General features: G+C 44.9%; 1 protein-coding gene across 1 annotated transcript in view; it reads right to left on the reverse strand.

The window, feature by feature from the left end:
* Nucleotides 1-7,476: 7,476 nt before the first annotated feature.
* LOC130306504 (oocyte zinc finger protein XlCOF7.1-like) overlaps nt 7,477-25,018 on the reverse strand; it is a 150,582-nt gene continuing 133,040 nt past the window's right edge. The window contains exons 13-19 of the mRNA XM_056552104.1: nt 21,653-21,851; nt 17,465-17,617; nt 13,504-13,683; nt 10,840-10,966; nt 10,651-10,742; nt 10,432-10,540; nt 7,477-8,879 (exon numbers count right to left, since the gene is read on the reverse strand). Coding sequence (XP_056408079.1) covers nt 7,966-8,879; nt 10,432-10,540; nt 10,651-10,742; nt 10,840-10,966; nt 13,504-13,683; nt 17,465-17,617; nt 21,653-21,851 — 1,774 coding nt within the window. The 3' untranslated portion in view covers nt 7,477-7,965. The remainder of the gene's footprint in view (nt 8,880-10,431; nt 10,541-10,650; nt 10,743-10,839; nt 10,967-13,503; nt 13,684-17,464; nt 17,618-21,652; nt 21,852-25,018) is intronic.

A 25,018-nucleotide genomic window follows, 5' to 3' on the forward strand; every position in this document is an offset into this window, starting at 1 on the left:
AGATTGTGAATTTTCTCCTTCACTTTGCTGCTATTCCTGTGAAACACCTAAAGGGTTAATACACTTACTGAATGTCATTTTGAATACTTTGGGGGCTGCAGTTTTTATAATGGGGTCATTTATGGGGTATTTCTAATATGAAGACCCTTCAAATCCACTTCAAACCTGAACTGGTCCATGAAAAATAGCGAGTTTGAAAATTTTGTGAAAAATTTCCAAATTGCTGCTGACCGTTGAAGCCTCTGATGTCTCCAAAAGTAAAAACTCATTAATTTTATGATGCAAACATAAAGTAAACATATTGTATATGTGAACCCAAAAATGTTTTATTTTGAATATCCATTTTCCTTACAAGCAGAGAGCTTCAAAGTTAGAAAAATGCAAAATTTTCATTTTTTTCCATCAAATTTTGGGATTTTTCACCAAGAAAGGATTCAAGTTACCATAAAATTTACCACTAAGTTAAAGTAGAATATGTCACGAAAAAACAATCTCAGAATCAGAATGATAACTAAAAGCGTCAGAGTTATTAATGTTTAAAGTGACAGGGGTCAGAATTGCAAAAAACGCTCTGGTCCTTAAGGTGTAAAATGGCCTGGTCCTTAAGGGGTTAAAGGGGTAATCCAGGAAAAAACTTATATATATATATATATATCTCAACTGGCTCCGGAAAGTTAAACAGATTTGTAAATTACTTCTATTAAAAAATCTTAATCCTTTCAGTACTTATGAGCTTCTGAAGTTTAGGTTGTTCTTTTCTGTCTAAGTGCTCTCTGATGACACCTGTCTCGGGAACCGCCCAGTTTAGAAGAGGTTTGCTATGGGGAATTTGCTTCTAAACTGGGCGTTTCCCGAGACACGTGTCATCAGAGAGCACTTAGACAGAAAAGAGCAACCTTAACTTCAGAAGCTCATAAGTACTGAAAGGATTAAGATTTTTTAATAGAAGTAATTTACAAATCTGTTTAACTTTCCGGAGCCAGTTGATATATATATAATATATAATATATATATAATATATATTATATATATATATATATATATATACCGTATTTATCGGCGTATAACACGCACTTTTTAGGCTAAAATTTTTAGCCTTAAGTCTGTGTGCGTGTTATACGCCGATACACCCCCAGGAAAGGCAGGGGAGAGAGGCCGTCGCTGCCCGCTTCTCTCCCCCTGCCTTTCCTGGGGTCTAGAGCGCTGCTGTCAGCCCTTTTCACCCCCTGGTTATCGGCGCCGCTGCCCGTTCTGTCCCCCTGACTATCGGTGCCGGCGCCGATAGCCAGGGAGAGAGAAGCGGCGCCGACAGCCAGGGGGAGAGAAGGGGCAGCGGCACCCATTGCCAGCGCCGCTGCCCCGTTGCCTCCCCCCATCCCCGGTGGCATAATTACCTGAGTCCGGTCCGCGCTGCTCCGCTGCTCCAGGCCTCCGTCGTGCGTCCCCGGCGTCATTGCTATGCACGGCGCGGCGCATGACGTCAGAGCGCCGCGCCGTTCAGCGCATAGCAATGACGGAGGCCTGGAGCAGCGGAGCAGCGCGGACTGGACTCAGGTAATTATGCCACCGGGGATGGGGGGAGGCAACGGGGCAGCGGCGCCGGCAATGGGTGCCGCTGCCCCTTCTCTCCCCCTGGCTGTCGGCGCCGCTTCTCTCTCCCTGGCTATCGGCGCCGGCACCGATAGTTAGGGGGACAGAACGGGCAGCGGCGCCGATAACCAGGGGGTGAAAAGGGCCGACAGCAGCGCTCTAGACCCCAGGAAAGGCAGGGGGAGAGAAGCGGGCAGCGACGGCCTCTCTCCCCCTGCCTTTCCTGGGGGTATATCGGGGTATACACGCGCACACACGCACCCTCATTTTTTCATGGATATTTGGGTAAAAAACTTTTTTTACCCAAATATCCGTGGTAAAATGAGGGTGCGTGTTATAGGCCGGTGCGTGGTATACCCCGATAAATACGATATATATATATATATAAAAGCTTTTTTCCTGGATTACCCCTTTAATGTCATTCTGATTACTTTAAGGGGTGATTTATGGGGTCTCTAACATACAGGTCCCTAAATTCCACTTCAGAACTGAACTGGTCCCTGAAAAATCAGATTTTGCAATTTTCTTGAAAATCTGGAAAATTGCTGCTAAACTTATAAACCCTCTAACATTCTAAAAAAGTAGAATAATGTTTACCAAATGATGGGAACATTAAGTAGACGTATTGTAGATGTGAAATAATCAGTAATTTGGGGCGTTATGACTATTTTTTTTGTGAAAACGCCAAGAAAAAACGCCAATTCTGCCGCACGACGTTTTTCCGGCCAAAAAACTCTGCGGACAGGTGTTAGCTGTAAATCAATGAGAAATCGCTAAATTCTTATTCCACTTGGCATTTTTCACTTTGGCGTTTAATCCTTTTGGCGTTTTTCAGATCGTTGGTAATCGCAGCATGTTGAGCCACTGCCTTTTTCTTAGTCAAAATCGTGGCGTTTTTCTCCCATCGAAGTCTATGGGAGTGAAAAAACGCCCAAAAAACCATATGTGGGTTTTAACTTTGGCGTTTTTGCACGTGTTTTTTTATTCTTTTCTGGACTTTAGCGATCCAAAATACCTTTAGTAAAATTTCGTAGGGAACCATTAAAAAAAAAAAAAAAATACAGTAGTGAAGAAAAAAATTGTATCTAACGAAATTTTTCTTTTTTATAACAACATTTTTATTACTTTTAAAAACAGGGATCAATTTATGTGGGCGGACGGGGACCTAAAAATGTAGCAGACAATAATAAAAATGTAGTGTGTTTATGTTTTTCACATTTTTTTAGGTAGTACTACTACTCGCAGCATGGAACACACTGTTCCATGATGGGAGTAGTGATACCTGTACTAATTGACAGATCGCCCGTTGCGATCCTCCTGTATAATGTATAGATGCGGCGGACGCTCTTCTATGGTCCCCTGCACTGACTTATATACACATCTATTCATATTTCCCGCAGAGAGTTGTGATTGGCCAGATGGTCCCAGCCAATCACAGCTCTCTGCGGGAAATATGAATAGATGTATATATACGTGAGTGCAGGGGACCATAGAAGAGCGGCCGCCGCATCTATACATTATACAGGAGTATTGCAACGGGTGATAGAAGTGACATCCGCTGTGATCTTTCCTTACCTGCAGGTACTACTACTCCCAACATGGAGCACACTCTGCTCAATGCTGGGAGCTGTAGTACCTGCATTAATAGACAGATCACAGCAGGTGTCAGAAGTTACACTCACTGCAGTCTGTCTATTAATGCAGGTACTACATCTCCCAGCATTGAGCAGAGTGTACTCCATGTTGGGAGTAGTAGTACCTGCAGGTAAGAACAGATCACAGTGGGTATCACTACTGACACCCGCTGAAATCATACTGTCTATAGCAGAGATGTGGAGCGCCTCTATACAGCGCTCACATCTCTGCTCTGTACTCCACTCATTCATATTTCCCTCAGAGGTGTGATTGGCTGCAACCATCCGGCCAATCACAGCTCTGGGTGGAAAATATGAATTTCTATTTACATCACTGGCCGGAGTACAGAGCAGAGATGTGAGCGCTGTATAGAGCCGCTCCGCATCTCTGCTATATTATGGACGATCGCATCGGGTGTCAGGAGTGACACCTGGGGCAATCTGTCTATAGTACAGGTACTACTACTCCCATCATGGAACAGCGTTTTCCATGCTGGGAGTAGTACTACCTAAAAAAAATAGGTGGTACTTTTGGGTACCAAAAAAAACTGCCAAGATGCAATTTCCACACAAATTAAAAAAACGCAAAAAAAAAACGCCAGACGCAGGACTTTGCACTGGCGGTTTTTCATGCGTTTTTTTTTTTTCAACCCAAAAAACACAGTACAAAAAAACAAGTAGAAACTTAACTTAACCTTTATCGTACGAGCAGAAAATTTCAAAATGTAAAAAAAAAAAAATATTCCGCTAATTTATTTATTTATTTTTAACAAACAACGATAAATATATCAAAATTTACCACTAATGTAAAGTATAATATGTCACAAAAAGTGTTCCAAAGTTATTACCAAATAAGTGGACGCATGTCAGATTTAGAAAATCTGCCTTGGTCCTTAAAGGGGTACTCCGGTGAAAACCTTTTTTCTTTTAAATCTACTGGTGCCAGAAAGTTAAACAGATTTGTAAATTACTTCTATTAAAAAATCTTAATCCTTACAGTACTTATCAGCTGCTGTACGCTCCACAGGAAGTTCTTTTCTTTTTCGAATTTCCTTTCTGTCTGACCACAGTGCTCTCTGCTGACACCTCTGTCCATTTTAGGAACAGTCCATAGTAGGAGAAAATCCCCATAGCAAACCTCTTCTGCTCTGGACAGTTCCTGTCATGGACAGAGGTGTCAGCAGAGAGAGCACTGTGGTCAGACTGGAAAAGAAATTCGAAAGAGAAAAGAACTTCCTGTGGAGCATACAGCAGCTGATAAGTACTGGAAGGATTAAGATGTTTAAATAGAAGTCATTTACATCAACTGGCTCCAGAAAGTTAAACAGATTTGTAATTGACTTCTATTCTATCTTAATCCTTTCAGCACTTATGAGCTGCTGAAGTTGAGTTGTTCTTTTCTGTCTAAGTGCTCTCTGATGACACCTGTCTCGGGAACTGTCCAGAGTAGAAGCAAATCCCCATAGCAAACCTCTTCTACTCTGTGCAGTTCCCGAGACGAGCAGAGATGTCAGCAGAGAGCACTGTTGCCAGACAGAAAAGAACAACTCAACTTCAGCAGCTGATAATTATTGGAAGGATTAAGATTTTTTTCTTATAGAAGTCATTTACAAATCTGTTTAACTTTCTGGAGCCAGTTGATATATATAACAAACAAAAAAACAAAAAAAAAGTTTTTTTTCCCCCTGGAATACCCCTTTAACCCAAAAAAAGATTCAAAATCAGCTTATGTCATTGGTCAATTAGGTTTCACTTTCTCTTTAAAGTTGAAGCATTCCGAGATTTTTTTTTATTTTCTTTGCTCATATAGATTGAGCATTGATCACGGCATCTATAGGGTTAATGGTGGACATCTGCATGATCGTCTAACGTCCGCCATTATCGGCGAGTCCCCGGCTGCTATCAGCAGCCGGGGACTCGCCGATAATGGCGGACGTAAGGGAAATTACCTGCGCTCGCTTCATAAGCGAACCCGTGAACGTAAGGGTTACTCGCCGCAGCGCCGTAAATATATAGTAACAAAGTTACTCGCCGCAGCGCCGTAAATATATAGTAACAAAGTTATTTGCCGCAGCGCCGTAAATATAGCTCTGACATTGTAACGGGACGCAATAATAATAATAATATATTTTATATAGCATCAGCATATTCCATGGCGTTGTACAGAGTTCGTCATCACTCACACGCCGCTCCCTGTCCCCAATGGGGATCACAGTCTGAATTTCATATAATTTACAGAGCTTCAAGGGTTAAAGGGGTACTCCAATGGAAAACTGTTTTATTTTTTTTTATTTTTTTTATCAACTGGTGCCAGAAAGTTAAACAGATTTGTAAATCACTTCTATTAAAAAATCTTAATCCTTCCAGTACTTATTAGCTGCTGAAAACTACAGAGGAAATGGTTTTCTTTTTGAAACACAGTGCTCTTTGCTGACATCATGACCACAGTGCTCTCTGCTGACATCATGACCACAGTGCTCTCTGCTGACCTCTGCTGTCCATTTTAGGAACTGTCCAGAGTAAGAGAAAATCCCCATAGCAGATATATGCTGCTCTGGACAGTTCCTAAAATGGACAGAGGTGTCAGCAGAGAGCACTGTGGTCATGACATCACAGGAAATGCATTTCTTTTTTGGGATTTCTCTTTAGTATACAGCCCCTAAAAAGTACTGGAAGGATTAAGATTTTTTAATAGAAGTGATTGACAAATCTGTTGAACTTTCTGGCACCAGTTGATTTAAAAAAAAGTTTTCCACCGGAGTACCCCTTTAACAAGGAAACCTGGTAGGTGGGGCCTGTTCTCATGGTTGGGTTACGTAGGAGCTCGGTCAAATAAGTGTTTGGTCCGTAAGTAAGTGTTACGATACTTTTTCTTGTTGATTGTGATTCAGAACGTTGGGAGTCGGAGGCCGTGTCCCCCTCCATTCATGTCTATGGAAGTGGGCGTGTCCATAGACATGAATGGAGGGCGCATGGCGTGACATCACTTCCATCTTCCTGCGGGAGATCGTGGGCCCCCCTCCCCCCCCATGATCAGACATCTTCTCCCCTATACTTTGAATAGGGGATAAGATGTCTGGCAGCGGAGTACCCCTTTAATGCTTTAAGTTCGATTCACAATTTTGCAATATGTTCAGTTTCGTCACTTTGCCGATGTATAACTGGGATATTGACACGGCTCCCATTGACTTTAAAGAGGTATCACAGGATTTATTAACTTTTAAAGGGGTATTTCGGCTTCATACATCTTATCCCCTATCCAAAAGGATCGGGAATAAATGTACGATTGGAAGGGTCCCGCTGCGATCTCGGTGCAGCCCCCGGCATTCTATATCGGGCGCTGCCTCCGAGACAGAGACGTCATGGCCACGCCCCCTTGTTACATCAGACCACGCCCCCTCCATTCATGTCTATGACAGGGGGGGGTGACAGATAGGGGATAAGATGTATAAAGCCAGAATACCCCTTTAACTATGTGCTCGTTCTGCAAAGTTATGTATTTACTTGATTTACGGGTCCACATTTTCCTCTTTCTCTGGTCCCTTCAGGTTTTAGTTATTGATGACTGTTGTCTCTAGCCTTTCCCACGATCCTTTTAGGCTCAAGACAACAGCTGACCATAGGGGGGCTTGGCTACTTTTTGTCCTCCCTGACAAACCAACCCCCCCTGATGAAGTGTACGCTTCATCTGGACGTCCCGATGGAGTGCACACTTCATCAGGGGGATGGCTTATCGGGGAGGACAAGACGTAGCCAAACCCCCTGTGATCAGCTGTTGTCTCGAGCCGAACAGGATCGTGGGAAAGGCTAGAGACAACAGTCATCAATAACGCCGCAAATACTTTAAAAGGGGTACTCCGGTGGAAAAAACTTTTTTTTTCTTTTTAATCAACTGGTGTCAGAAAGTTAAACAGATTTGTAAATTACTTCTATTGAAAAATCTTAATCCTTCCAGTACTTATTAGCTGCAGAATACTACAGAGGAAATTCTTTTGTTTTTGGAGCACAGTGCTCTCTGCTGACATCTCTGTCCATTTTAAGATCTGTCCAGAGCAGGAGAAAATTCCCATAGCAAACATATGCTGCTCTGGACAGTTCCTAAAATGGACAGAGATGTCAGCAGAGAGCACTGTGCTCGTGATGTCAGCAGAGAGCTCTGTGTTCCAAAAAGAAAAGAATTTCCTCTGTAGTATTCAGCAGCTAATAAGTACTGGAAGGATTAAGATTTTTTTAATGGAAGTAATTTACAAATCTGTTTAACTTTCTTGCACCAGTTCAAAGTTTTCCACCGGAGTACCCCTTTAACATGAGTGGGCCCTGTATCAGTATGTGCCTGTATTCATTGATATCTCATTCTGACAGGTTGTAAACATATAAGGGGAATGTATAACCGAATAGTGATGTAAGTCGAGCCTTACATAGTCTAAACCCTAAAAAGATCATTACAGGAAAATAGCTTCACTCCTGTGTGAATTCTCTCATGTTTAACAAGCTGCGAAATACACGTAAAACATTTCCCGCACTCTGAACATGAAAACGGCTTCTCTCCTATGTGACTTCTCTCAAGTCAAACAAGCTGTGATTTACAAGCAAAACATTTCCCACATTCTGAACATGAATAAGGCTTCTCTGTGACAACTGTGTGTCAAAACATGATTCCTTAGACTGTTTTTAGTACTAAATCATTTCACACATTCTGAACCTGAAAATAGCTTCATGCCTGTACGAGTTCTTTCATGTGTTACAAGATGTGATTTCCTTGTAATACATTTGACTTCTTTCCTGCGTGAGTTCTCTCATGTTTAGCCAGATCTGATTTATTTGTAAAGCATTTCACACATTCCGAGCACGAATACGGCTTTTCTCCTGTGTGAGTTCTTGCATGTATGACAAGCTGTGACTTACGTGCAAAACATTTCTTACATTCCGAACATAAATAGGGTTTTTCTCCTGTGTGAATTTTCTCATGGTTATTCAGATCGGATTTACTTTTAAAGTATTTGCCACATTCGGAACAAGAATATGGTTTCTCTCCTGTGTGAATTCTCGAATGTATAACAAGCTCTGATTTACGCGAGAAACATTTTCCACATTCTGAACACGAATACGGCTTCTCTCCTGTGTGTCTTCTCTCATGTAGAACAAGACCCGATTTATCTGTAAAACATTTCCCACATTCTAAACATGAATATGGTTTCTCTCCTGTGTGAATTCTCTCATGTATAACAAGCTGCGAATTACGCGTGAAACATTTCCCGCACTCTGAACATGAAAACGGCTTCTCTCCTGTATGACTTCTCTCATGTTGAACAAGCTGTGATTTATATACAAAACATTTCCCACATTCTGAACATGAATAAGGCTTCTCTTCTTTGTGACAACTGTGTGTTAAAAGATCTGAGCTTTTTGTAAACTCTTTTCCACATTCACCATAATGAAACCTTTCCTCCCCTTTCTGCTCTGTCCTTGTGGTAACAATGTGTGGTTGGTCAGGATAAGGTTCCTCATGATCAGGTGGATTATTATAGGATAGATCTGGATGGACATTAGGGGTAAGGAGGTCTTCTCCTGAGGAGCGCTCCATCATATCTTCATCTTCTCCTTTATCATTCAGGGATAACATGAAGTTTCCCTCAGAATTCTTACTGGGATTTTCTATTGGGATGAAATGGAGTTCATTATTTTTCAGGACACTAAGGCCCTTAATCATGGCTTTTGTCACAAAACCACATTAACATATAAAAAGTAATGTAATCATTAATTACATCAATTGTCAGTCACATGACTAAACTAACCTGGTGCTGGTAGATTTAAAACATGTACAGTATTCACCACATTCCCATACAAAATATATGTTACAGAAAGAATACAAATGTTATTCCAGCCTTAGACATCCAAAGGATAGGGGCTAAGATGTCTGATCGCAGGGGTCCGGCCGCTGAAACCCCTGCAATCTCCATGCAGCCCCCCGGCATTCTGAGACCAAGACGTGACATCATGGCCACACCCCTTCCATTCATGTCACGCCCCCTCCCAAAGAGTCCTAGAAGCTTATTTACAACATGACAGGGCCAGACTGAATATAAATCGTGCTACTGTGAGCAGCCTGTGTGGCCTAAACGCAGCATATCCCATCTACCACATCTGGGATATAAGGGATCTGATAAAACCCAGCTAAGATACCTGGGGTAACACCTCCTGGAATTATTACATACCTGGGACAACACCTCCTGGAATTATTACATACCTGGGGTAACACCTCCTAGGATTATTACATACCTGGGACAACACCTCCTAGGATTATTACATACCCGGGACAACACCTCCTGGAAATATTACATACCCGGGACAACACCTCCTGGAATTATTCCATACCCGGGACAACACCTCCTGGAATTATTCCATACCCGGGACAACACCTCCTGGAATTATTACACACCCGGGACAACACCTCCTGGAATTATTACACACCCGGGACAACACCTCCTGGAATTATTACACACCTGGGACAACACCTCCTGGAATTATTACACACCTGGGACAACACCTCCTGGAATTATTACATACCTGGGACAACACCTCCAGAAATTATTACATACCTGGGACAACACCTCCTGGAATTATTACATACCTGGGACAACACCTCCTGGAATTATTACATACCTGGGACAACACGTCCTGGAATTATTACATACCTGGGACAACACCTCCTGGAATTATTACATACCTGGGACAACACCTCCTGGAATTATTACATACCTGGGACAACACCTCCTGGAATTATTACATACCTGGGGCAACACCTCCTGGAATTATTACATACCTGGGACAACACCTCCTGGAATTATTACATACCTGGGACAACACCTCCTGGAAATATTACATACCTGGGACAACACCTCCTGGAATTATTACATACCTGGGACAACACCTCCTGGAATTATTACATACCTGGGGCAACACCTCCTGGAAATATTACATACCTGGGCCAACACCTCCTGGAATTATTACATACCTGGGCCAACACCTCCTGGAATTATTACCTACCTGGGACAACACCTCCTGGAATTATTACATACCTGGGACAACACCTACTGGAATTATTACATACCTGGGACAACACCTCCTGGAATTATTACATACCTGGGAAAACACCTCCTGGAATTATTACATACCTGGGACAACACCTCCTGGAATTATTACATACCTGGGGTAACACCTCCTGGAATTTCCTCCTTCACTTCCCTCATACACGGGTGATGGCCCCTCATCCTCTCTTCTTCATCCTCCACTTTAATATTCATCAGATCTCCCCCCTGATGTGACATATAGAACAATATAAAAAAAACTCAGGGTAAGCAATAGTAACCTTGTTAACAAGATCTGCCATCAATTCATATTTCTCTGCAATCACTATTTTATCTACCTGATGCTTCTCTGGGACATTTCCTTCTGGACAGTCCTGGGAATACAGAGGGCGGGGACACCTCTCGGGTGGATTTCTATCAATGACTCCATCTGTAGGGAACACACAGGGAATGAATACATCAGTGCAGGATAGATTTCTATGTTACTAGGTAGTGAGAGTGATATCTATATATATGTCTCTTCTTACCTTGTGATGTGAGGGGCCGGTGATCCTCCATCATGACTATGTCCTGGTACAGATCCTTGTGTCCTTCTACATACTCCCACTCCTCCATGGAGAAATAGACCGCCACATCCTGACACCTTATAGGAACCTGACACACAATGATACAGTCATCACCAGATCCCTCCATTACTGTATAATGTCCCAGCAGTGTCACCTCTCCAGTCATCACCAGACCCCTCCATTACTGTATAATGTCCCAGCAGTGTCACCTCTCTAATCATCACCAGACCCCTCCATTACTGTATAATGTCCCAGCAGTGTCACCTCTCTAATCATCATCAGACCCCTCCATTACTGTAATGTTCCAGCAGTGTCACCTCTCCAGTCATCACCAGACCCCTCCATTACTGTATAATGTCCCAGCAGGGTCACCTCTCCAGTCATCACCAGACCCCTCCATTACTGTATAATGTCCCAGCAGGGTCACCTCTCCAGTCATCACCAGACCCCTCCATTACTGTATAATGTCCCAGCAGTGTCACCTCTCTAATCATCACCAGACCCCTCCATTACTGTATAATGTCCCAGCAGGGTCACCTCTCCAGTCATCACCAGACCCCTCCATTACTGTATAATGTCCAGCAGTGTCACCTCTCCAGTCATCACCAGACCCCTCCATTACTGTATAATGTCCCAGCAGGGTCACCTCTCCAGTCATCACCAGACCCCTCCATTACTGTATAATGTCCCAGCAGTGTCACCTCTCCAGTCATCACCAGACCACTCCATTACTGTATAATGTCCCAGCAGTGTCACCTCTCCAGTCATCACCAGACACCTCCATTACTGTATAATGTACTAGCAGTGTCACCTCTCCAGTCACCACCAGACCCCTCCATTACTGTATAATGTCCCAGCAGTGTCACTTCTCTAATCATCACCAGACCCCTCCATTACTGTATAATGTCCCAGCAGTGTCACTTCTCTAATCATCACCAGACCCCTCCATTACTGTATAATGTCCCAGCAGTGTCACCTCTCTAATCATCACCAGACCCCTCCATTACTGTATAATGTCCCAGCAGGGTCACCTCTCCAGTCATCACCAGACCCCTCCATTACTGTATAATGTCCAGCAGTGTCACCTCTCCAGTCATCACCAGACCCCTCCATTACTGTATAATGTCCCAGCAGTGTCACTTCTCTAATCATCACCAGACCCCTCCATTACTGTATAATGTCCCAGCAGTGTCACCTCTCCAGTCATCACCAGACCCCTCCATTACTGTATAATGTCCCAGCAGTGTCACCTCTCCAGTCATCACCAGACCCCTCCATTACTGTATAATATCCCAGCAGTGTCACCTCTCCAGTCATCACCAGACCCCTCCATTACTGTATAATGTCCCAGCAGTGTCACCTCTCCAGTCATCACCAGACCCCTCCATTACTGTATACTGTCCCAGCAGGGTCACCTCTCCAGTCATCACTAGACCCCTCCATTACTGTATAATATCCCAGCAGTGTCACCTCTCCAGTCATCACCAGACCCCTCCATTACTGTATACTGTCCCAGCAGGGTCACCTCTCCAGTCATCACCAGACCCCTCCATTACTGTATAATGTCCCAGCAGTGTCACCTCTCCAGTCATCACCAGACCCCTCCATTACTGTATAATGTCCCAGCAGTGTCACCTCTCCAGTCATCACCAGACCCCTCCATAACTATATAATGTCCCAGCAGTGTCACCTCTCCAGTCATCACCAGACCCCTCCATTACTGTATAATGTCCCAGCAGTGTCACCTCTCCAGTCATCACCAGACCCCTCCATTACTGTATAATATCCCAGCAGTGTCACCTCTCCAGTCATCACCAGACCCCTCCATTACTGTATAATGTCCCAGCAGTGTCACCTCTCCAGTCATCACCAGACCCCTCCATTACTGTATAATGTACCAGCAGTGTCACCTCTCCAGTCACCACCAGACCCCTCCATTACTGTATAATGTCCCAGCAGTGTCACTTCTCTAATCATCACCAGACCCCTCCATTACTGTATAATGTCCCAGCAGTGTCACTTCTCTAATCATCACCAGACCCCTCCATTACTGTATAATGTCCCAGCAGTGTCACTTCTCTAATCATCACCAGACCCCTCCATTACTGTATAATGTCCCAGCAGTGTCACCTCTCTAATCATCACCAGACCCCTCCATTACTGTATAATGTCCCAGCAGGGTCACCTCTCCAGTCATCACCAGACCCCTCCATTACTGTATAATGTCCCAGCAGTGTCACCTCTCTAATAATCACCAGACCCCTCCATTACTGTATAATGTCCCAGCAGTGTCACCTCTCCAGTCATCACCAGACCCCTCCATTACTGTATAATGTCCCAGCAGTGTCACCTCTCCAGTCATCACCAGACTCCTCCATTACTGTATAATGTCCCAGCAGTGTCACCTCTCTAATCATCACCAGACCACTCCATTACTGTATAATGTCCCAGCAGTGTCACCTCTCTAATCATCACCAGACCCCTCCATTACTGTATAATGTCCCAGCAGTGTCACCTCTCCAGTCATCACCAGACCCCTCCATTACTGTATAATGTCCCAGCAGGGTCACCTCTCCAGTCATCACCAGACCCCTCCATTAGTGTATAATGTCCCAGCAGGGTCACCTCTCGAGTCAGCAGCTCAGTGATCCCATGGGCGAGTTCTAGAATCTTCTCCTCATGTATCAGTGAGAGAGGTGGAGGCTCCATGATGGGGCCCTGGGCCCTGCTGTGTCCTCCTGACTCATGGAGATGGCTGCTGGGGGCCACACACTCCCCCCATGTCTTCTTCACTATGGTGTAATCCTGTGTATGGAGAGAGACAATGAGGGGACTGACCCCAGTATTCCTCCCTCACTACAAAGAGGAGATTGTGCCCCCTGTATAAAGCTCTAGTGAGCACATCTGGAATACTGGGGTCAGTTCTGGAGACCTCACCTACAAAGAGACATCCAGAACATAGAGCGGCTCCAAAGATGGGGACAACAATGGTGGAAATGTAGATGGGGGCAACAATGGTGGAAATGTAGATGGGGGCCAACAATGGTGGAAATGTAGATGGGGGCCAACAATGGTGGAAATGTAGATGGGGGCCAACAATGGTGGAAATGTAGATGGGGGCCAACAATGGTGGAAATGTAGATGGGGCCAACAATGGTGGAAATGTAGATGGGGGCCAACAATGGTGGAAATGTAGATGGGGGCCAACAATGGTGGAAATGTAGATGGGGGCCAACAATGGTGGAAATGTAGATGGGGGCCAACAATGGTGGAAATGTAGATGGGGGCCAACAATGGTGGAAATGTAGATGGGGGGCCAACAATGGTGGAAATGTAGATGGGGGAACAACAATGGTGGAAATGTAGATGGGGGGCCAACAATGGTGGAAATGTAGATGGGGGCCAACAATGGTGGAAATGTAGATGGGGGCCAACAATGGTGGAAATGTAGATGGGGGCCAACAATGGTGGAAATGTAGATGGGGGCCAACAATGGTGGAAATGTAGATGGGGGCCAACAATGGTGGAAATGTAGATGGGGGCCAACAATGGTGGAAATGTAGATGGGGGCCAACAATGGTGGAAATGTAGATGGGGGCCAACAATGGTGGAAATGTAGATGGGGGCCAACAATGGTGGAAATGTAGATGGGGACAACAATGGTGGAAATGTAGATGGGGGGACAACAATGGTGGAAATGTAGATGGGGGGACAACAATGGTGGAAATGTAGATGGGGACAAAAATGGTGGAAATGTAGTTGGAGACAACAATGGTGGAAATGTAGATGGGGACAACAATGGTGGAAATGTAGATGGGGACAACAATGGGGGAAATGTAGATGGGAGGGACAACAATGGTGGAAATGTAGATTGGGGACAACAATGGTGGAAATGTAGATGGGGGACAACAATGGTGGAAATGTAGATGGGGGAACAACAATGGTGGAAATGTAGATGGGGGGACAACAATGGTGGAAATGTAGATGGGGGGACAACAATGGTGGAAATGTAGATGGGGGGACAACAATGGTGGAAATGTAGATGGGGGGACAACAATGGTGGAAATGTAGATGGGGGGACAACAATGGTGGAAATGTAGATGGAGGGACAACAATGGTGGAAATGTAGATGGGGGGACAACAATGGTGGAAATGTAGATGGAGGGACAACAATGGTGGAAATGTAGATGGGGGGACAACAATGGTGGAAATGTAGATGGGGGGACAACAATGGTGGAAATGTAGATGGGGGGACAACAATGGTGGAAATGTAGATGGGGGGACAAAAATGGTGGAAATGTAGATGGGGGACAACAATGGTGGAAATGTAGATGGGGACAACAATGGTGGAAATGTAGATGGGGGACAACAATGGTGGAAATGTAGATGGGGGACAACAATGGTGGAAATGTAGATGGGGGGACAACAGTGGTGGAAATGTAGATGGGGGGACAACAATGGTGGAAATGTAGATGGGGGTACAAGAATGGTGGAAATGTAGATGGGGGGACAACAATGGTGGAAATGTAGATGGGGACAACAATGGTGGAAATGTAGATGGGAGGGACAACAATGGTGGAAATGTAGATGGGGACAACAATGGTGGAAATGTAGATGGGGGACAACAATGGTGGAAATGTACATGGAGACAACAATGGTGGAAATGTAGATGGGGACAACAATGGTGGAAATGTAGATGGGGACAACAATGGTGGAAATGTAGATGGGGGGACAACAATGGTGGAAATGTAGATGGGGGGACAACAATGGTGGAAATGTAGATGGGGGGACAAAAATGGTGGAAATGTAGATGGGGGACAACAATGGTGGAAATGTAGATGGGGGGCAACAATGGTCGAAATGTAGATGGGGACAACAATGGTGGAAATGTAAATGTGGACAACAATGGTGGAAATGTAGATGGGGGACAACAATGGTGGAAATGTAGATGGGGAGACAACACTGGTGGAAATGTAGATGGGGGACAAGAATGGTGGAAATGTAGATGGGGGACAACAATGGTGGAAATGTGGATGGGAGGGACAACAATGGGGGAAATGTAGATGGGAGGGACAACAATGGTGGAAATGTAGATGGGGACAACAATGGTGGAAATGTAGATGGGGACAACAATGGTGGAAATGTAGATGGGGACAACAATGGGGGAAATGTAGATGGGAGGGACAACAATGGTGGAAATGTAGATGTGGACAACAATGGTGGAAATGTAGATGGGGACAACAATGGTGGAAATGTAGATGGGACAACAATGGTGGAAATGTAGATGGGGACAACAATGGTGGAAATGTAGATGGGGGGACAACAATGGTGGAAATGTAGATGGGGACAACAATGGGGGAAATGTAGATGGGGGAGAACAATGGTGGAAATGTAGATGTGGACAACAATGGTGGAAATGTAGATGTGGGACAACAATGGTGGAAATGTAGATGTGGGACAACAATGGTGGAAATGTAGATGGGGACAACAATGGTGGAAATGTAGATGGGGGAACAACAATGGTGGAAATGTAGATGGGGGACAACAATGGTGGAAATGTAGATGGGGGGACAACAATGGTGGAAATGTAGATGGGGGGACAACAATGGTGGAAATGTAGATGGGGGGACAACAATGGTGGAAATGTAGATGGGGGGACAACAATGGTGGAAATGTAGATGGGGGGACAAAAATGGTGGAAATGTAGATGGGGGACAACAATGGTGGAAATGTAGATGGGGGACAACAATGGTGGAAATGTAGATGGGGGACAAAAATGGTGGAAATGTAGATGGGGACAACAATGGTGGAAATGTAGATGGGGACAACAATGGTGGAAATGTAGATGGGGGACAAGAATGGTGGAAATGTAGATGGGGGAACAACAATGGTGGAAATGTAGATGGGGGGGACAACAATGGTAGAAATGTAGATGGGGGGACAACAATGGTGGAAATGTAGATGAGGACAACAATAGTGGAAATGTAGATGGGGGCCAACAATGGTGGAAATGTAGATGGGGACAAAAATGGTGGAAATGTAGATGGAGACAACAATGGTGGAAATGTAGATGGGGGACAAAAATGGTGGAAATGTAGATGGGGACAACAATGGTGGAAATGTAGATGGGGACAACAATGGTGGAAATGTAGATGGGGGGCAACAATGGTGGAAATGAAGATGGGGACAACAATGGTGGAAATGTAGATGGGAGGGACAACAATGGTGGAAATGTAGATGTGGACAACAATGGTGGAAATGTAGATGGGGACAACAATGGTGGAAATGTAGATGGGGACAACAATGGTGGAAATGTAGATGGGGGGACAACAATGGTGGAAATGTAGATGGGGGACAACAATGGTGGAAATGTAGATGGGGGACAACAATGGTGGAAATGTAGATGGGGGACAACAATGGTGGAAATGTAGATGGGGGAACAACAATGGTGGAAATGTAGATGGGGGAGAACAATGGTGGAAATGTAGATGGGGGACAACAATGGTGGACATGTAGATGGGGGACAACAATGGTGGAAATGTAGATGGGGGACAACAATGGTGGAAATGTAAATGGGTCACCTCACCTCTCCGGTCAGCAGGTGGAGGATCTCCAAGGTGAAGTGTAATATTCTCTTAGTCATCTCATTCCTGTCCTTGTCCATCCTTGGGGGATCATTCAGGAGAAGAGGAGACAACTGGGTCAGCTGGAGGGGATAGTCCTGGAGAAGAGGAGGAGCCTGAATCACAGAACGAGTGACACAATGTAACAAACCTACTCCCCATGTAATCTCCTTACTACTGGGGTGACACACTGTACCAAACCTCCTCCTCATGTAATCTCCTTACTACTGGGGTGACACACTGTAACAAACCTCCTCCTCATGTAATCACCTTACTACTGGGGTGACACACTGTAACAAACCACCTCCTCATGTAATCTTTTTACTACTGGGGTGACACACTGTAACAAACCTCCTCCTCATGTAATCTTCTAACTACTGGGGTGACACACTGTAACAAACCTCCTCCTCATGTAATCTTACTACTGGGGTGACACACTGTAACAAACCTCCTCCCCATGTAATCATCAAACTACTGGAGTGACACACTGTAACAAACCTCCTCCTCATGTTATCTCCTTACTACTGGGGTGACACACTGTAACAAACCTCCTCCTCACGTAATCTCCTTACTACTGGGGTGACACACTGTAACAAACCTCCTCCTCATGTAATCTTTTTACTACTGGGGTGACACACTGTAACAAACCTCCTCCTCATGTAATCTTTTTACTACTGGGGTGACACACTGTAACAAACTTCCTCCTCATGTAATCTTACTACTGGGGTGACACACTGTAACAAACCTCCTCCCCATGTAATCATCATACTACTGGGGTGACACACTGTAACAAACCTCCTCCTCATGTTATCTCCTTACTACTGGGGTTGCACACTGTAACAAACCTCCTCCTCACGTAATCCCCTTACTACTGGGGTGACACACTGTAACAAACTTCCTCCTCATGTAATCTTACTACTGGGGTGACACACTGTAACAAACCTCCTCCCCATGTAATCATCATACTACTGGGGTGACACACTGTAACAAACCTCCTCCTCATGTAATCTCCTTACTACTGGGGTGACACACTGTAACAAACCTCCTCATGTAATCACCTTACTACTAGGGTGACACACTGTAACAAACCCCCTCCTCATGTAATCTCCTTACTACTGGGGTGACACACTGTAACAGACCCCCTCCTCATGTAATCTCCTTACTACTGGGGTGACACACTGTAACAAACCTCCTCCTCGTGTAATCTCCTTACTACCGGGGTGACACACTGTAACAAACCTCTTCCTCATGTAATCTCCTTACTACTGGGGTGACACACTGTAACAAACCTCCTCCCTATGTAATCTCCTTACTACTGGGGTGACACACTGTAACAAACCTCCTCCTCATGTAATCTCCTTACTACTGGGGTGACACACTGTAACAAACCTCCTCCTCATGTAATCTCCTTTCTGTCAGACCAGGACCTGTTCTGTATCTGCCGGATGCTGGAGGTGTAGGACCTGTGATGATGTCACAATCATGTGACCAGTACATGTGGGGGCGGAGCTCAGCAGGATAGAGAACATTGTGGATGAAGGACCTGTGAGGATGGTCATGTGACAGAGTGGGCGGATTTATAATTATCCTTATTTATACAAACACAACTAATCAAATATTAACGAGTAAGGACCCTGATCACAAGAGCTTACAATCTATGAGGAGGAGGAGACAAGAGGAGTGAGGATCCTGATCACAAGAGCTTACAATCTATGAGGAGACAAGAGGAGTGAGGATCCTGATCACAAGAGCTTACAATCTATGAGGAGGAGACAAGAGGAGTGAGGATCCTGATCACAAGAGCTTACAATCTATGGGGAGGAGACAAGAGGAGTGAGGATCCTGATCACAAGAGCTTACAATCTATGAGGAGGAGGAGACAAGAGGAGTGAGGATCCTGATCACAAGAGCTTACAATCTATGAGGAGAAGACAAGAGGAGCGAGGATCCTGATCACAAGAGCTTACAATCTATGAGGAGGAGGAGAGGAGTGAGGATCCTGATCACAAGAGCTTACAATCTATGAGGAGGAGACAAGAGGAGTGAGGATCCTGATCACAAGAGCTTACAATCTATGAGGAGGAGGAGACAAGAGGAGTGAGGATCCTGATCACAAGAGCTTACAATCTATGAGGAGGAGACAAGAGGTGTGAGGATCCTGATCACAAGAGCTTACAATCTATGAGGAGACAAGAGGAGCGAGGATCCTGATCACAAGAGCTTACAATCTATGAGGAGGAGACAAGAGGAGTGAGGATCCTGATCACAAGAGCTTACAATCTATGAGGAGGAGACAAGAGGAGTGAGGATCCTGATCACAAGAGCTTACAATCTATGAGGAGGAGGAGACAAGAGGAGTGAGGATCCTGATCACAAGAGCTTACAATCTATGAGGAGGTGACAAGAGGAGTGAGGATCCTGATCACAAGAGCTTACAATCTATGAGGAGGAGACAAGAGGAGTGAGGATCCTGATCACAAGAGTTTACAATCTATGAGGAGACAAGAGGAGTGAGGATCCTGATCACAAGAGCTTACAATCTATGAGGAGACAAGAGGAGCGAGGATCCTGATCACAAGAGCTTACAATCTATGAGGAGGAGGAGACAAGAGGAGTGAGGATCCTGATCACAAGAACTTACAATCTATGAGGAGGTGACAAGAGGAGTGAGGATCCTGATCACAAGAGCTTACAATCTATGAGGAGACAAGAGGAGTGAGGATCTGATCACAAGAGCTTACAATCTATGAGGAGACAAGAGGAGTGAGGATCCTGATCACAAGAGCTTACAATCTATGAGGAGGAGACAAGAGGAGTGAGGATCCTGATCACAAGAGCTTACAATCTATGAGGAGACAAGAGGAGCGAGGATCCTGATCACAAGAGCTTACAATCTATGAGGAGGAGACAAGAGGAGTGAGGATCCTGATCACAAGAGCTTACAATCTATGAGGAGGAGGAGACAAGAGGAGTGAGGATCCTGATCACAAGAGCTTACAATCTATGAGGAGGAGACAAGAGGAGTGAGGATCCTGATCACAAGAGCTTACAATCTATGAGGAGGAGTAATCTCCTTACTACTGAGGTGACACACTGTAACAAACCTCCTCCACATGTAATCTCCTTACTACTGGGATGACACACTGTAACAAACCCCCTCCTCATGTAATCTCCTTACTACTGGGGTGACACACTGTAACAAACCTCCTCCTCATGTAATCTCCTTACTACTGGGGTGACACACTGTAACAAACCTCCTCCTCATGTAATCTCCTTACTACTGAGGTGACACACTGTAACAAACCTCCTCCTCATGTAATCTCCTTACTACTGGGGTGACACACTGTAACAAACCTCCTCCTCATGTAATCTCCTTACTACTGGGGTGACACACTGTAACAAACCTCCTCCTCATGTAATCTCCTTACTACTGGGGTGACACACTGTAACAAACCTCCTCCTCATGTAATCTCCTTACTACTGGGGTGACACACTGTAACAAACCTCCTCCTCATGTAATCTCCTTACTACTGGGGTGACACACTGTAACAAACCTCCTCCTCATGTAATCTCCTTACTACTGGGGTGACACACTGTAACAAACCTCCTCCTCATGTAATCTCCTTACTACTGGGGTGACACACTGTAACAAACCTCCTCCTCATGTAATCTCCTTACTACTAGGGTGACACACTGTAACAAACCTCCTTATATAATCTCCTTACTACTGGGGTGACACACTGTAACAAACCTCCTCCCTATGTAATCTCCTTACTACTGGGGTGACACACTGTAACAAACCTCCTCCTCATGTAATCTCCTTACTACTGGGGTGACACACTGTAACAAACCTCCTCCTCATGTAATCTCCTTACTATTGGGGTGACACACTGTAAAAAACCTCCTCCCTATGTAATCTCCTTACTACTGGGGTGACACACTGTAACAAACCTCCTCCTCATGTAATCTCCTTACTACTGGGGTGACACACTGTAACAAACCTCCTCCTCATGTAATCTCCTTACTACTGGGGTGACACACTGTAACAAACCTCCTCCTCATGTAATCTCCTTACTACTGGGGTGACACACTGTAACAAACCTCCTCCTCATGTAATCTCCTTACTACTGTGGTGACACACTGTAACAAACCTCCTCCTCATGTAATCTCCTTTCTGTCAGACCAGGACCTGTTCTGTATCTGCTGGATGCTGGAGGTGTAGGACCTGTGATGATGTCACAATCATGTGACCAGTACATGTGGGGGCGGAGCTCAGCAGGATAGAGAACATTGTGGATGAAGGACCTGTGAGGATGGTCATGTGACAGAGTGGGCGGATTTATAATTATCCTTATTTATACAAACACAACTAATCAAATATTAACGAGTAAGGACCCTGATCACAAGAGCTTACAATCTATGAGGAGGAGGAGACAAGAGGAGTGAGGATCCTGATCACAAGAGCTTACAATCTATGAGGAGGAGACAAGAGGAGTGAGGATCCTGATCACAAGAGCTTACAATCTATGAGGAGACAAGAGGAGTGAGGATCCTGATCACAAGAGCTTACAATCTATGAGGAGGAGACAAGAGGAGTGAGGATCCTGATCACAAGAGCTTACAATCTATGAGGAGACAAGAGGAGTGAGGATCCTGATCACAAGAGCTTACAATCTATGAGGAGACAAGAGGAGTGAGGATCCTGATCACAAGAGCTTACAATCTATGAGGAGACAAGAGGAGTGAGGATCCTGATCACAAGAGCTTACAATCTATGAGGAGACAAGAGGAGTGAGGATCCTGATCACAAGAGCTTACAATCTATGAGGAGGAGACAAGAGGAGTGAGGATCTGATCACAAGAGCTTACAATCTATGAGGAGACAAGAGGAGCGAGGATCCTGATCACAAGAGCTTACAATCTATGAGGAGGAGACAAGAGGAGTAAGGATCCTGATCACAAGAGCTTACAATCTATGAGGAGACAAGAGGAGCGAGGATCCTGATCACAAGAGCTTACAATCTATGAGGAGACAAGAGGAGCGAGGATCCTGATCACAAGAGCTTACAATCTATGAGGAGACAAGAGGAGCGAGGACCCTGATCACAAGAGCTTACAATCTATGAGGAGACAAGAGGAGTGAGGATCCTGATCACAAGAGCTTACAATCTATGAGGAGGAGGAGAGGAGTGAGGATCCTGATCACAAGAGTTTACAATCTATGAGGAGGAGGAGGAGAGGAGTGAGGATCCTGATCACAAGAGCTTACAATCTATGAGGAGGAGACAAGAGGAGTGAGGATCCTGATCACAAGAGCTTACAATCTATGAGGAGGAGACAAGAGGAGTGAGGATCCTGATCACAAGAGCTTACAATCTATGAGGAGGAGGAGACAAGAGGAGTGAGGATCCTGATCACAAGAGCTTATAATCTATGAGGAGAAGACAAGAGGAGTGAGGATCCTGATCACAAGAGCTTACAATCTATGAGGAGGAGACAAGAGGAGTGAGGATCCTGATCACAAGAGCTTACAATCTATGAGGAGGAGACAAGAGGAGTGAGGATCCTGATCACAAGAGCTTACAATCTATGAGGAGGAGACAAGAGGAGTGAGGACCCTGATCACAAGAGCTTACAATCTATGAGGAGGAGACAAGAGGAGTGAGGATCCTGATCACAAGAGCTTACAATCTATGAGGAGACAAGAGGAGCGAGGATCCTGATCACAAGAACTTACAATCTATGAGGAGGTGACAAGAGGAGTGAGGACCCTGATCACAAGAGCTTACAATCTATGAGGAGACAAGAGGAGTGAGGATCCTGATCACAAGAGCTTACAATCTATGAGGAGACGACAAGAGGAGTGAGGATCCTGATCACAAGAGCTTACAATCTATGAGGAGACGACAAGAGGAGTGAGGATCCTGATCACAAGAGCTTACAATCTATGAGGAGACGACAAGAGGAGTGAGGACCCTGATCACAAGAGCTTACAATCTATGAGGAGGAGACAAGAGGAGTGAGGATCCTGATCACAAGAGCTTACAATCTATGAGGAGGAGACAAGAGGAGTGAGGACCCTGATCACAAGAGCTTACAATCTATGAGGAGGAGACAAGAGGAGTGAGGATCCTGATCACAAGAGCTTACAATCTATGAGGAGACGACAAGAGGAGTGAGGACCCTGATCACAAGAGCTTACAATCTATGAGGAGGAGACAAGAGGAGTGAGGATCCTGATCACAAGAGCTTACAATCTATGAGGAGGAGACAAGAGGAGTGAGGATCCTGATCACAAGAGCTTACAATCTATGAGGAGACAAGAGGAGTGAGGATCCTGATCACAAGAGCTTACAATCTATGAGGAGGAGACAAGAGGAGTGAGGATCCTGATCACAAGAGCTTACAATCTATGAGGAGACAAGAGGAGCGAGGATCCTGATCACAAGAGCTTACAATCTATGAGGAGACAAGAGGAGTGAGGATCCTGATCACAAGAGCTTACAATCTATGAGGAGGAGGAGACAAGAGGAGTGAGGATCCTGATCACAAGAGCTTACAATCTATGAGGAGGAGACAAGAGGAGTGAGGATCCTGATCACAAGAGCTTACAATCTATGAGGAGGAGACAAGAGGAGTGAGGATCTGATCACAAGAGCTTACAATCTATGAGGAGGAGGAGAGGAGTGAGGATCCTGATCACAAGAGCTTACAATCTATGAGGAGGAGGAGAGGAGTGAGGATCCTGATCACAAGAGCTTACAATCTATGAGGAGACAAGAGGAGCGAGGATCCTGATCACAAGAGTTTACAATCTATGAGGAGACAAGAGGAGTGAGGATCCTGATCACAAGAGCTTACAATCTATGAGGAGGAGACAAGAGGAGTGAGGATCCTGATCACAAGAGCTTACAATCTATGAGGAGGAGACAAGAGGAGTGAGGATCCTGATCACAAGAGCTTACAATCTATGAGGAGGAGGAGACAAGAGGAGTGAGGACCCTGATCACAAGAGCTTACAATCTATGAGGAGGAGGAGACAAGAGGAGTGAGGATCCTGATCACAAGAGCTTACAATCTATGAGGAGACAAGAGGAGTGAGGATCCTGATCACAAGAGCTTACAATCTATGAGGAGGAGGAGACAAGAGGAGTGAGGATCCTGATCACAAGAACTTACAATCTATGAGGAGGAGACAAGAGGAGTGAGGATCCTGATCACAAGAGCTTACAATCTATGAGGAGACAAGAGGAGTGAGGATCCTGATCACAAGAGCTTACAATCTATGAGGAGACAAGAGGAGTGAGGATCCTGATCACAAGAGCTTACAATCTATGAGGAGACAAGAGGAGTGAGGATCCTGATCACAAGAGCTTACAATCTATGAGGAGGAGACAAGAGGATTGAGGATCCTGATCACAAGAGCTTACAATCTATGAGGAGGAGACAAGAGGAGTGAGGATCCTGATCACAAGAGCTTACAATCTATGAGGAGACAAGAGGAGCGAGGATCCTGA

The sequence above is a fragment of the Hyla sarda genome, chromosome 1 (genome assembly GCF_029499605.1).
Source record: "Hyla sarda isolate aHylSar1 chromosome 1, aHylSar1.hap1, whole genome shotgun sequence".
Classification (NCBI taxonomy): Eukaryota; Metazoa; Chordata; class Amphibia; order Anura; family Hylidae; genus Hyla; species Hyla sarda.